Below are 15,612 nucleotides of genomic sequence, written 5' to 3' on the forward strand. Positions count from 1 at the left end.
AAACTTGGGGACTATGGCAGGAAAAAACCCATGTCTCAATCCCATTGAGAACCTATAGTCAACCCTCAAAAGGTGGGTAGACAAACAAACACAGAAATTATGATAAATTCCAAGCACTGGTGAAGAATGGATTGTCTTTAGTTATGGATATCAGCTTCTGGGCCAAATCCACTGTGGCAAAATACAAGACCTTTGAAAAATAGGGTCAAAACGGTAACTTTGAGACTTTACATAAACTTGATGCATTTCTCAATAAAACTTTAAAATCTTAAAATTGTACTTCAGTAACCATAGAAATATCTTGCTAAAAGATCTAAAAAAAACACTGAAGCAGCAAACGTAAAAAAAAAAAAAAAAAAAAAAAAATAAAAAAAAAAATTAGTGTCAGTCTCAAAGCTTTTGGCCACGACTGTACAGAACATTTTTTTTTTTTTTCAATAAATTAGGATAGATGACAATTATAGTATTTGAGGCACATTTTGCCTTACCTGAAAGAATTTTACAATCAGATTCTCGTTCATGCCTCCAAAAAGTAATGGCAGACCTCTCTCTGTTATGCAGGCGATTCAGTCTTTCAGCTAGGCCTCCCCTACAGAGAATTCAAGAATGTGCCATATGGCCAAGAGTTGTGTTAATTTATGCCAAAAGACAGAATAAAGCATACAACTGGGACTATTTACAATCTATTTTTCCTTAGAACATTGCTTTCTGTAGAATTGTTCTGACACTTATGCACAGTTAAGACCTAATAAAATGTGCAATTAGTTTTACAAAGAAATATATAATTTACGTGCCAAAGGGTATTGTCTTCATTTCAAATATCAAGACTTTGTTTATTGCATAAACAATAAAAAAAATACAATGAGCACTAAACTTTCCAAAAAAAAAAAAAAAGAATGAAAAGAACATAAATGTAGTAAAATAAGTATATTTTACATATTATGGAGTTTTAATTACCTGATTAGTTAGACCTCTGAGGCTGCGTTCATAACGTGCACACACAGTGCAGTTTTTGTTGCAACGGAGGTAAATATACATCATTTTTGAGATTGAAAGCCGAGGTAAAATGGTGCTGCTCCAACCGCAAATCTACCTTACACACTATATTTACACGGTAAATAATTTCATGTAATGGTGGTTGAAGTGTTAGGGTACCGTCACACTTTAGCGACGCAGAAGCGATCCCACCAGCGATCTGACCTGGTCAGGATCGCTGCTGCGTCGCTACATGGTCGCTGGTGAGCTGTCAAACAGGCAGATCTCACCAGCGACCAGTGACCAGCCCCCAGCCAGCAGCGACGTGCAAGCGATGCTGCGCTTGCACGGAGCCGGCGTCTGGAAACCTTAGTTACCAGCGCACACCGCTTAGCTTAGCGTGTGCAGGGAGCAGGAGCCGGCACTGGCAGCGTGAGAGCTACCTTGGTTACTCGATGTTTTCCTTGGTTACAGCTTACCGCAGGCTGTCAGACGCCGGCTCCTGCTCCCTGCACATTCAGGATTGTTGCTCTCTCGCTGTCACACACAGCGATGTGTGCTTATCAGCGGGAGAGCAACAATAAAAAAACGAACCAGGACTGTGTGTAAGGAGCAACGATCTCACAGCAGGGGCCAGATCGCTGCTCAGTGTCACACACAGCGAGATCGCTAATGAGGTCACTGCTGCGTCACAAAAACCGTGACTCAGCAGCGATCTCAGTAGCGATTTCGCTGTGTGTGTAGTACCCGTAAGGCTTTGTGCGCACTAGGCGTTTTTACCCGCGGATTTACCCGCGGTTTTGCTGCGGAAATTTCTTGAGAAATGTTTGAAATCTTTCTGCAGACATTTCCCAGCAAAACCTATGGGAAAAAAAATAGCTGTGCGCACACTGCATTTTTTTCTCAAGAAAATTCTTTGTGAAGATTTTCTTGAGAAAATTTCTTGAGAAAATGTGCATGTCACTTCCTTTCCGCAGGTACCTGCGGTATACCCCCGGTATTTCACTCCATTCACTGTAATCGCGAAATACCGGGGGTATACCGCAGGTAGCAAATGATGTGCGGTATACCCCCGGTATAGCCGCGATTTACCTGCGGTAATGTTCATCGCTGCCTGCGATTTTGCAGGAAGTGATGTCATTATGACAGAAGAGGAAGCGGAGCAGAGTAAACACACACGTCACACTCCCTGGACACCGCACAGAAGCACTTCCGTGTGACCTCCAGGTGCCCGTGCAGTCAGTGTCCCACTCCGGCCCCGCGGCTGCCCGCCCTGCAGTGTCAGTGTCTGCCCGCAGTATCAGCAGCTTGTCACGCTGCAGTGCAGGCAGACACTGACACACAGCAGTGCGTGCAGCCGCAGGGATGCCGAGCGCTGCTGTCAGGAGGTGAGATGAGATCATTACCTGCTGTGACGATCTCCTGCATCCTGACGTCACCGCTGTCACTGCCGTCTATGCCCACGGCCCGAGACTGTCACTGGCGGTGACGTCTCGCGATACTGCTGAGAACGCGGCGGGCATAGAAGGAAGTGACAGGGCTGATGGCAGGACTGCAGGAGATCATCACAGCAGGTAATGATCTCATCAAACCTCCTGATGGCAGCACTCGGCATCCCCTGCAGTGACCTGGGCTGACCTATTGATGTTAGCTCAGGTCACTGCATTACTCTCCCAGCCAATGGGGAACCTTCTGTTCTTCACTTACTGGGACAGTGACTATGGTATGGATCGTCGTGGGCCCCCTCCCTTATTGGATTACGCCGGAATCGGATTTGATTGTTCTTGTCAATAAATTGGTGAAAAAGGGAATGTGGGGAGTTTTTTCATATAAAACTTTTTTTGTTGTCTATTTTTTATTTCTTACTGACTGGGTTGGTGATGTCGGTTATCTGAAAGACGCGTGACATCACTAACCCCAGGGCTTGATGCCAGGTGACATTACACATCTGGCATCAACCCCATATATCACCCCATTTGCCACCGCACCAGGGCAATGGGATGAGTTGGGGCGAAGCGCCAGGATTGGCACGTCTAATGGATGCGCCACTTCTGGGGTGGCTGCAGCCTGCTATTTTTAGGCTGGGGAGAGTCCAATAACAGTGGACCTCCCTAGTCTGAGAATATCAGACCCCAGCTGTCCGCTTTACCTTGGCTGGTGATCCAATATGGGGGGGACCCCACGTTTTTTGTTTTAAATTTATTTATTTAATGTAAAATAACAGCGTGGGGTGTCCTCTGTTTTGGATTACCAGCCAAGGTGAAGCTGCCAGCTGTGGTCTGCAGGCTTCAGCCGTTTGCTTTACCCTAGCTGGCTACAAAAGATGGGGGGACCTCACGTCATTTTTTTTATTTATTTATTTATTTTTGGCTAAATACAAGGTTAGGCACCCTTTAGTGCCACATGCAGGGGGGTGGGACATTATATAGGTCTTTCTTATCTATCTATTCATCTATCCATCTTTCCCTCTATCCATTATCTGTCTATCTATCGATTATCTATCTATTATCTATATTATTTATTGCAGTTCAGCAAAAAAAACACCCGCAGGGACCAACCTGCGGAAAAACCACGGCATAACCGCGGCAAAAACAGATGCGTTTTTCCCGCGGTTTTGGTGCGGTTTTTTACCGCAGGTGCGGTAATCTTCAACTCCCAGAAGTTTCTCAAGAAATTTTCTTGAGAAAAATCACTTTTCTAGTGCGCACATAGCCTTAGGGAGGCTGTCCACTACAGTAACTCTGGTACTGTAAGGCTATGTGCGCACACTGCAGTTTTGTTTCTCCAGCGAAAAACGCTCATCTGGCCGAAAAAAAACCGCATAAAAAACGCATGTGTTTTTGTTGCATATTTGCCGCATTATGGTACGTTTTTGCCCCTGCGTTGTTTTTTTTTTAACGCACAAGGTCTCAATATAATTTCCATAAAGATCCAAATATACCTTTCATGACAATTTTCAGGCGGTTTTATACCTTTCTGCTTCGTTTCTTGTCACTTGTTCAAAGCTCTGTTGTTCACACCAAACACTTCCACTTCAGGATTCTCTGCTCACTTCATACTACACTTCCCAGCAGCCTTGTATTGAATAACTCCCCATTTTCTCCCATTTAAAATACAACAATAAAAAAATGCAGATATTTGGTATTGCAGAGTTCAGAAATGCCCGATCCATAAAAATATAAAATAAATTGTAATCTGTTCGGTAAACGGCATAATAAGAAGAAACAAAATCAAAATGTTTTTTTGGGGGGATTGCAGAAACATTGCAATGAAATGCAATAGGAGGCGATCAAAACATCCCATCTTCCCCAAAATGGTATTAGTAAAAACATCAGCTCAGTGAACAAAAAATAAGCCATCACACAGCCTCATATCCTGAAAAACGAGAACGTTATGGGTCTCGAAAACTGGAAACCAAAGCGACTTTTTTTTTTTTACAAATTACTTTTTTTTCACCACGAAAAAAGTTTCGTATCTACGTACTTGTACTATCCTAATAAATCATACTGCCAGGTCAGTTTTACCATATGTTGTACATTGTGGAATTGCACTTTTTATTGCAATTACACCACACTTGGTGTAGTAGAAAAATATTCCATGTTCCAGAATGAATGCTGTCATTCAGAAGTACAACTCGTCCCCCATAAAAACAACCCTTCATATGGCTATATTGTAAGAAAAATAAAAAGTTATGGATCTGGGAAGAAGGAAAGGAAAAAACGAAAATGGAACATTGCCAAGGGGGTGAATGAGTTAATGTTGCTGTAGAAATCTTGGCAGCCTCCAAGGTCCAATTTTCTTCTTGTCTTTTATCAATTTTTGAGGAATGTGCAGCAGTTCTAGGAAATGTAACTGTTATGCCAAATGTATGCACTTATTAATGATCGGTTTCATAAAGTTCCATGGTTATTGAATGACTTGTATAAAAAAAAAAAAAAAAAAAAAAAAAGAATCTGTACCCTTCTCCTGACTGATTTCTTTCAATAATGAAATCCCTTTGCTGTGTTGTACGCTGTTTATGTTTATAGACATGGCTTTCGCTGTAAAATGCAACTAAGAAAATATCAGGAAAATGCTAGGAGAACTGCATATAGAGTTAATCAGGATCAGTGTAAATGATTACAGCTGTGTACTGAATACTATAAAACAGACATTTAAATGTGATTGGCTAATTCTTAACAAAACCACATCCCCAATTATAAAAGGGCGTTCTCTCTTATGCAGTCACGCTATTTTAGTTTGAATTTCAGTTTGTTTGTGAATGGATTTGTACAGGTGACATCAAAGATGGAAAAAGTTCTGAAATTATTTTTGATATAATTTTTTTATATTACAAAAACCTCACACTTTAAAAGGGTGTATAGACTTTTTTTATATCTACTGCGAATCAAAAAATCTGTATTGAAATTACAGCAATTTTGTTTTATGTGCACCCATTTTGTAACACTTAATAGCGAAATCTGTGACAGAAAAAGTCAGCTTTGCGTATGCAGATTTTCTAGCAAATCAACACCAAAATCAGCAGCAAAATCTATTTAAATTAAATTCATTCAGCCTTTTTTACAATGTATGCTATCCTTTCTGTAAACTGTATAGGGACTGTCATCACTCATGTCCTGGTCCTCACAATATTATTGTTCTATCTCACATATGCAAGATATAGACAAAAATAAAGCCAATAAAGAATTACTATATATTGGGGTTTTTTTAAGTGTACAAAAGGGATGTCCTTCATAAATTCTGGACCTTAGTACCAACATGCAACAGACTGTTTAATGTGCTGTATTCACTTGCCTTATCTTATCACATTGTATAACATTAGGGTAGGTGCGCACGCTGAGTTCTTTGTGCACAAATTTTCTGCACCAGAAAAACCTTGTTGCAGAAAAACACACCAAAAATGAATGCATTTTTGGGTACATTTTTATACTTTTTTGTGTGAAATTAACGGCTGCAAGGGCTAAAAAATGCAGGAAAAAAACCATAGCAACAATTCACATGCTGCAGATTTTTATGCACCCAATACTGCACACAGCACTTCAGCATTCTCATTTACTTTGCTGGGATAACGATAAACATGCAGATTTGGGCAACAATCTGCACGATTAACTGCACCAAATCTGCATTAAAAAAAACTCCGAGTGCACACACAGCCTAAAAGGGTTGTCTAAAGTAAAACTATTTCAAATTTTATTCCAAACCCCTATTTAGTGCAGTAATCTAATTTATTTTCCAATACACTTAGGCTAAGTTCACACATCCTGTGTTTTGCATCAGTCACAATCCGTCGCCTTGGGGAATTACGGTAACCTGCAAAATATTTTGCAGGAATCCTGTATTTCCCCATAGACTTCTATTAGCGACGGATTGCGGCTGATGACCCTGCGTTGCATCCGCTGCGTCGCGGTCCGTCGTTTTTGACTGACCGCCGAGCGGGGAGCAACGCAGAATGTAACGTTTTTCGGGCCGTCAAAATTAACGCGCCGCGCAGGAATCCGTCGCCATCCGTCAAGCTTGTAATGCATGTCTATGGTGCTGGATTCCGTCGTAATCCGTCTTACAACGGAATCCAGCGCAGGATTCCGTCATGCTCTACTGAGCATGCCCAGCATGCTTGGCACGCCCACTGGGCTGTCCCAAACACAGACGGATCATGACTGATCCGTCAAAAAACGGACGCACAGCGGATGTAACGGACGCAACTGATCCGTTTTTTCACAGGATTCCTGTGAAAGGAATCCTGTGAAAAACACATCAGTTGCATCAGTTGCCATCTTGAAAATGACTGATCCGTTGCTGACGGACCTGACGGATTGAAAACACAGGATGTGTGAACTTAGCCTTACATAAAAAAACTCCCTATGGTTCCCTAACTGTTAGGCTAGGTTCACAGACTGTGTTTTTTTGACGCTGCGTTTGTGCGTTTTTTAGAGCTAAAAACGCACAGAAATGCAGCGTCTTTAAAAACGCATGAAAAACGCATGCGTTTTACCGCGTTTTTATGAGTTTTTGGCTGCGTTTTGATGCGTTTTTTCTCACTGCGTTTTTCGGCGTTTTTTTTTTATCAGTGAACATTGCCATTAAAGATTGTTGAAAAAAGAAAAAAAAAAAAGGTCTGATGTCATTTCCTTCTTCCATATGTTCTTCATTCTCCACTAGTGTATGCAGGAGAGCAGACAGCTGCAGAACTACAAGGCTCAGCATGCTCCATCCAGGACTGTATGCTGGAGAGTCAGGGGGAGCAGACCTACAAGGCTCAGCATACTCCATCCAATAGTGTATGCAGGAGAGCAGACAGCAGCTGCAGAACTACAAGGCTCAGCATCCTCCATCCAATAGTGTATGCAGGAGAGCAGACAGCAGCTGTCGAACTACAAGGCTCAGCATCCTCCTTCCAGGACTGTATGCAGGATTTCTTTGCCTCCCCAAACAAAAAAGATGACGTGAGCTTCGCCATATTTTTGTATGCTAGCTAGGTACAGTAGGCAGGTACGGGCTGCCCCCAACCCCCAGCTGCCTATTTGTCCTCGTCTGGGAACTAAAAATATAGGGAGTCTTTTCTTTTTTTTTTTTAATTATTTCATGAATTTCATGAAATAATTAAAAAAAAAAATGACGTGAGCTTCGCCTAATTTTTGTGTCCAGCCAGGTACAACTAGGCAGCTGGGGATTGGAATCCGCAGTGCAGGGTGCCCATGCTTTCTGGGCACCCCCGCTGCAAATTGCATTCCGCAGCCACCCCAGAAAATGGCGCTTTCATAGAAGCGCCATCTTCTGGCACTGTATCCAACTCTTCCAGCTGCCCTGGTGACGGTGGCTCGCTGGGTAATAATGGGGTTAGGGCTAGCTGTATATTATCAGCCGGCCCTAAGCCCGAAATTCATGGTGTCACGCCAATATTAGACATGGCCACCATGAATTTCTAGTAAAGATAAAAAAAAAACACACAGAAATATATTTTTTATTAGAAATAAAACAACACAATTAGTGACTCCATCTTTATTGAAATAAAGAGCCCCCCTCCGCCGTAATCCTGGGTCAAGGGTCCCACGCCGTCCAATCTGGATCCAATATCATCTGATCGGTTTGCTGGAAGGCAAAGTGATCAGATGATGTGTCAGGTTCCAGGATGTGAATCACATCACACATCAGCTGATTGTATAAAAGCAGTTTATACAATCAGATGATGCATCAGCGCAAAAAAAAAAATAAAAAATACTCACTTATGTGCTGATTACCGGCAGCTCCTGGAGTGGAGTTTGATCCAGTCCGATCGCTGCAGGAGCTGCCGGTAATCAGGGATGAAGTCTCCTGATGGCATCCGCTGACAGGTTAAGCCGGCCGGGCGCTGGCGTCACCCCTAGAATTGCGATCAGCTGACGCGTCAGGTGACTGCATCAGGTGATCAATCGCCAGGTCCTGCATCCATCGCACGTACCCGGGGAGACTGCACACAGCAGGATCGGCGGTACCGGGAGAGGAGCTGGGAGCGGACATGGCACCAGGAGTCTGCAGACAGGTGAGTATGAATTTTTTTTTTCTACTGTTCACTTCTGTTTTCGCAGCTGCCACCACCTCCCGCCCAGACATGACGCCGCACGGGAGCTGACTTGCACAGGACTGGACATGGATGCAGTGGTGACGGTACCGGGAGGATTCACGCTTCTGTATTTACTGACAGAAGGAATCCTCTTCCTGTACATGTCACTTTACTACCCACCTCCTGCATTTATAGCTGCGTTTTTGGTCTTAGAAACACAACAAAACGCAGCTATAATAACAATTTGCGTTTCTCATTGCGTCTTTCAACATCCCATTGCACTCAATTGTGAAAAACGCGGGAATAATTGACATGCTGCGTTTTTGTGGTCATCACAAAAACGCAGCTGAAAAAAAACGCTGTGTGCAGACAGCAAAAATGAAAACTCAGACTTTACTGGGGGAAGCAAAGTCATGCAGTTTTCTGGGCAAAAATGTACCCGAAAAACGTGCAAAAACGCACTGTGTGAACTTACCCTTATTCTATTTTTTTTGTCTTGTCTGATGACGCTTCGTTTGAGAATCCTAGGGCAAGCTGGGATACTCAAACAAAGCATCATGAGAAAACAGGACAAAGGCTGCAGTCACTCTCACAGCCCTTGCCCCTCCCCGAAACGAAGAGTCATCTGTGATGCTTATTTCTAGGGTTGTGCTCATACCTGCTCTGTCCTTCCCTGCTCGCTGTGAAACTGTGCGATCTGCACAGTGACAGCGTGTGCTCTGCTGTCGGCTCAGATCCGTAATAATTAGCAGGACACAGAGTGGCGTCAATACTCAGCATGCAGGAGACCAGTGACGTCACTAGTAGCACTAGTCTCCTTCATGCTGGGAATTGACACTGCTCTGTTTCCGGCTGATTATTACTGATCTAAGCCGACAACAAAGCGGACACTAACTGCCCATATCGCACAGTGCACAGAGAGCAGAGAGGGACACAGATGAAGACAGCTTCATTTCAGGGAGGGGCAGAGGCTGTGTCAATGATTGCAGTCTCTGCATTCTGTTTTTATGATGCTGTGTGTATCCCACCATGCACTGGGATTTTCAAACGAGGCATCATCAGACAAGAAATATGAAAAAAGTAGAATACTAGTTAGATAGTATGGTAGGAAACTTTTTAATACAAGTAAATTAGAAAATCAAGAAGAGGAAGGAGATAATTGCAGCCCAGCTGTCCGGTAATTAAAATTTAATTTTATTTTAATTTACTAAAAAAATGAATAAATTATCTAACCACAGTGGAAATTTAAAACTGAAGCTTTTTTGGCAAAACTCTCGCCCTTAATCATAATAAAGTCTCGTCTATCAATCACCTGTCAGCTGCAGTCAGTCACTTACTTCAGTGGTGACGTTTATATGCAGAGCATGTGCCTGCTCAGGCCAGTGATAGTCTGCAGCTATAGGTAACTGAAGGAAGGGACAAGAATTACAGTATCTTGAGGGATCACCAGATATGTGCTGTTCGGCTTGGTGGGGTATTCAAGGGTAAATCATTTTTTATTTCTTTATTTGATCTCATTTCTAATAATTGGGAATACTATTCCTTTAAGAAGGAAACCTTCATATGAGAAAATTAATTCATTGTGCTAAAGCTGTAAGAGCACCCCCTTCTAAATCAAAATTCACACTGCGTAGTGATCTAGTGTTATTTATCATTTAATAAATAATATAATACTTTTTACTGCTCAGTCAGTTAATACTATAAGGGCAGATGATTTGTACAATAGTCTAAACTGTGTCCTCATCCCCACTACCACCAACATTTCTTTAGACATGGAGTGTGTTTATTCACACCAGTGCTCTTAAGGTGAAGCAAGGTTAAAAACCAGAGATAGGCCTCAGACTAGGCATGTGGGTGCAATTAAATGCAGATCTTCCCACATGTGAAGTAGAAAAATATTTTCCCCAGAATTACTTCTACCTTTTTTGGAATTTTGTCAAGTAAAAACTATTATGCAAAGTCCATTTTGCTGAAACGTTACTGATCAGTTTACCTACACCGAACGTTTACCTACACCAAAACTCCACATGTCCAATGTCTTCTATGAGGAAAGGTTAGCACTATAAGCTGCACCATTACAAGCTTTACAACCAGTGAATATACGCCTAATTATCATTTAAAATGGTATACAAAAAATCAGGCTCAGATTCATACTGCATCCTTTTAATGTGTTAGAGAAACATCTGACTGTATCACTTTAGGAAATACACTGAACAATTCAACCTGCCTCAAACTTAACAAATACTTGGAACACTATTACAAGAACACCCAAGATGAAGAGCAATCACGCGCCATCAAGGAAGAGCCGAGAGTCAAGTTGTCTGCAAAAAAAAAAAAAAATCCAAAACTTCTCAAAAGTTGGTGAACTCTGAAAATAAAATTAAGCTTATCAAATCAATAATAGCTAATTCATATGTGAAACCTGAATTGGGAGGTATCTATAGAGTTCCACCCACATTCACCTCTAAAGATGCTATTTCTTTGCTTGAACTGCAGGAAACTACAATTCCCAAGGTGCGTTGCAAATCTGGGGGAAGTGGGAACAGGACTGTGGGGTGGAAGGAGGTTCAGCCATATTGGGGAGCTGAAGCCACCACTCCTTGTGAGAGGAGACAGAGTTCTACATCTCCAGGGCATACTACAAACAGGAACTGCCGACCTCCGAAACTCTCACTCAGATGAAGGATTTTGCCTGACATTCCCACCCGTTCCAAACAGTTGGATCCAGAAGCTCCAGTGTGGAATAGTCTGAGAGAACAGACCAGCAGCATTCAGAAGTGAGTAGGACATTGCTGGGACTTGTAGCTCTACAGTCTGAGAAGGGTGCTGAAGCAAATTACAAGGGCATTGCTGGGACTTGTAGTTGTACTACTGGAGAAGTGTACTGGAGCTATTTATAAGGGTGTGTATTTGGGACATTCCCTCAAGGACGGGGCCTCCTGTGTTCTCCAATGTCTTGGAATCACTGCTCTTGCTGCTGCCAAACAAAACCGCAGTATATCCCCTTTTTGAGCTTTAATTGACCCAGGGAGCATTGACATCAAGGCTATTTGTGGGGTCTGTGGTGTACCTTTCCCTGTTATTTTTGTATATGTTCGAAAGATTGCCTCCCAGATTGGCTTGACTTTAGCACAGTCCCACCATATATGTATCATTGTACCCTTTATTGTTCCACATCGCCAACACATCTCGGAAACCGAAGGAAAAATTCTGTGTAGCCTCACCGGATACTGATACCATCTTGTTAGGATCTTATAATTCTTCTCTTTGGTGTACCCAGCAATCGACATTTTATGTGTAAATATATAAGCTTTCTGTTTTTCTGTGTCTGTGAATGTCGTGTCCATTTCTTCCTCCCACTTGGTCATATATGAGGGATCCGAGCCCGCAGAGGGATCCGCCTGTCCTATCATCTTATATATAAGTGACATCAAATGCGTGGGTATAGTATCCTGCATAAATAATTTCTCGAAGGGTAAGGCCATGCCCTCTGATATTCCGTCCATTCCTTGTGTCTTAGAGTTAACAAATGAATATAATTTTCTATATTCTATCCAGGATAATGTCTGGGGAGGTTCCATGGTTTGCATAACCTCCAAGGATCTTAATTTAGACCCCCCTAAGGGTATGATAAATCCTACCATCCTGTTGTGCTCTCCATCGTAGAAATTTGGCCCGCTCGACTCCCGGGGGGAATTCTGGATTGGATATAATAGGAGCAAGGAGAAAGGGGCAACCCACCAATCCGCCATTCTGTTTAACCTGATCCCATGTCCTCAGTGTAGCCTTAATAAAAAGACTTGCTGCAGACAGTCTCACCCCTTCCCTGGACCCAACCCATGGTAGATATTTTAGTGGAATAGATGAGCTTTCCTGTTCAAGTTTGACCCATTTCTTATTCTGGTCGTTAAAATGCCAGTCAAACATTCGAACCATTAGAGCCGCCCGATGATATCTGCGCACGTCTGGGAGTCCTGCGCCCCCTGCAGTGATATGTCTAGTAAGTGTGTGATATTTTATTCTAGCCCTAGAGTGTCCCCATATAAATTGAGTTAGGGCAGACCTGAGTGTACGAAAAAACCCGGTAGGGGGGAGAAGCGGGACTGCTTGAAATATATATATAAAAACCGTGGAAGAATGTCCATTTTAAATGTGTTTATACGACCAAACCAGGACAAGGGTTTTTTATGATATGTCCTAAGCTCTTTGATTGTTCGTGTCAATAGCGGTAAATAGTTCTTTGAATACAATAATTCCAGATCTGCAGGGACATTGATGCCTAGGTATTTCAGAGTCTGGGATTGCCATTTAAATGGGAAGTTACTTTGAGCTAATGAAACCTCCTGAGGCTGCAGTGTGACATTTAAGGCTTCAGTTTTTGAACAGTTAACTTTGAAATTACTTAAGTCCCCAAATCTCTCAAACTCCGCTATCAAAGAGGGGAAAGATATATGTGGCTGAGACACGTATATCAACAGGTCGTCCGCCTATAGCGCCGTCTTGTACGTTTTCCCCCCTACGTCTATACCGTGCACATTGGGATTTCTCCTGATTACGTTGGCAAGATGTTCCATTGTAATTACATATAATAGCGGAGAAAGAGGGCACCCCTGCCTTGTTCCATTTCTGATTTGTATAGACTGTGATAAGGAGCCATTTGCCTTTATCCTAGCCGATGGACATGTATAAAGGGCCAATACTTTATTCAAAAAGCCAGGGCCTATCCCTATTTGTTTTAATGCCGCCCTCAAGAAGTCCCACTGTACTCGATCAAACGCTTTTTCTGCGTCTACTGATAGTATTCCCAGGGGCTGATTCGTGTTCTTAGCGTGGGCTATAAGCAGTAAAGTTTTATTGACATTGTCCCGCGCCTCCCTACCCTGTATGAATCCTACTTGGTCTGTGTCAATGATGGATGGAAGAAGGGGAGCCAGCCTGTTAGCCAGGATCTTGGAGAATAACTTTATATCTACAGTGAGTAAAGATATTGGTCTGTAATTAGACACTAGCATGGGGTCTTTGCCAGGTTTCGGAAGGACCGTGACATGTGCCTCCAGTGACTGAGCCGCAAAGGGAGTCTCCTCTGAAATTGCATTAAAGACCTTAGTCAGAAATGGGGTAAGCAATTCCCGAAATGTTTTATAAAATGTAAAAGAAAATCCGTCCGGGCCCGGACTCTTCCCATTTGGGGTATTCCTAATTGCTTCTCCCACTTCCTCCTCTGAGAACCGGCTCTCCAATTGTTGCACTTCCTCATTTTTCAGAGTTGGCAAAGCTGTGTCTATCATGTACCCCTTAATGCGCTCAGCCAATGCCTGTGACGACATGCCAGAGAACCTCCCTTGAATGTTATACAGTTCCGAGTAGAAACCCCTCAATTCTTCCAAGACCTCCGCCGGGTTGCTCGCTTCCCCTCCTCCCCGTTTCCACAAGCTAGGTATAAATGTTGTAAGATTGCGGGGATGTAGAAGATTGGACAAGGATCTGCCGCATTTGTTAGAATGCTGATAGAGGAATCGCTTATAATGGTTCCGGTATCGGAGAAATCTTTCATTCAGCACTGTCCTAAGTTCCTCTCTGTATTTTGTGAGTTCTGCTAGTGTTACCCTCAACTGCCTATTTTTGTGTGCTGTTTCCAACTTATGAATCCTGTCCAACAATTCTTTTATGCGGTTATACCTTATTTTTTTGGTACGCGCCCCATGCTTTATCAGCACCCCTCTTATGACACACTTGAACGCCTCCCACTGTAGAGGCATCGAAGTGGAGTCCGTTTCGTGAGAGGACATGAAGACCCCAACCGTCTCCCTGATGTCAGTCATACAGATTACATCCTTGAGCAAGTTATCGTTGAGTCTCCATGTCCACTCCCGCTTTCTCCCATCCGGGGGAACAAAGGCCAAAAAGACCGGGGCGTGATCGGACCAAACTATACTACCGATCGTGGGATTCGGTCTCCAGGCCAAAACACACTGACTCACTAAAAATAGATCTATGCGGCTGTACGAATCATGAGGGGTGGAATAAAAGGTGTAGTCCCTACCCGTAGGATGCATACTGCGCCACACGTCGATAAGGTGCATCTGATGTATGTCCCGCTTCAGAGAGGTCAATCTTTTTGTGGAAATGTTGCTCCTTCCAGCCGAGGTATCTACTAAGGGATTCAAAGACAGATTAAAATCTCCCCCCAGAATCATTATTCCCTCTGCGAACTCGGATAGAACTTTTAGGAAGGCCCTGCATGTCTGTGTCTGTCCCGTGTTAGGGGTATACCATCCTGCCACCGTATACACTGTATCATATATCCGTAGTTTAACTATTATGTATCTGCCTTCTGCATCCTGTTTCGTGTCTAGAATAGAATGAGGCAGATTTCTGTGCATTGCCAACGATACCCCCCTTGACCGGGATTCAGTATTGGCGCTGTGGAACCATGTTACGTAGTTGCGATCTCTCAAGTTTGGGACATGGCCCACTTTAAAATGTGTTTCTTGAAGGAGCACTATATGGACTTTGTTTGTGCATTTCAGCTAGTATTTGGGTCCTTTTTTGTGGCGTATTAAAGCCCTTTGTGTTGAAAGATCCGAATTTTAGTTCCGCCATGTCTATTTTTAGCTGTTAAACAAACAAGGGAAGGACACGGATGGACGGGGAAAACTGTCAGAGAAGGGTTAGATCAAGTGTGATTTTTAACAGATTTATAGCAAAATATATTTGAAAGTCCAGAAATCAAGGAAGGAAAAGTAAATGGATATAGAAGTAGAAAAGAGGAAAAGAAAAACCAAAAGAGAGAGAACAAAAAAAAATTTGTTCTCAAGTATAGGTAGGTGGTGGTGGACTAAGGCACCAGCAACTATGTCCTGATGTCCTCGCCCACCTACTTTGTTGGGGGAGGCTGTATCTAACTATACCTTGTCCAGCACGGTATAGCACCCCCTCAAGTGCAGTAGACTTTCCAGGGAGAATTGCTCCCCGCCAGATCTGCATCCTCTATCTATACATAAATTTCCATCTGTATTAACTATGGTAGTCCATAAACGATTTGGGACTTGGTCCAACATGTATTACTATGACTCTACTCCGTATACCTCTCTGTC

General features: G+C 42.9%; 1 protein-coding gene across 1 annotated transcript in view; it reads right to left on the minus strand.

Moving 5' to 3' along the window:
* SPIDR (scaffold protein involved in DNA repair) overlaps positions 1 to 15,612 on the minus strand; it is a 667,795-nt gene that overhangs the window by 464,023 nt on the left and 188,160 nt on the right. Inside the window, exon 7 of the mRNA XM_075353290.1 lies at positions 489 to 589. Within this exon, the coding sequence (XP_075209405.1) occupies positions 489 to 589 (101 nt within the window). The remainder of the gene's footprint in view (positions 1 to 488; positions 590 to 15,612) is intronic.

Source organism: Anomaloglossus baeobatrachus, chromosome 6 (assembly GCF_048569485.1).
Source record: "Anomaloglossus baeobatrachus isolate aAnoBae1 chromosome 6, aAnoBae1.hap1, whole genome shotgun sequence".
Lineage (NCBI taxonomy): Eukaryota > Metazoa > Chordata > Amphibia > Anura > Aromobatidae > Anomaloglossus > Anomaloglossus baeobatrachus.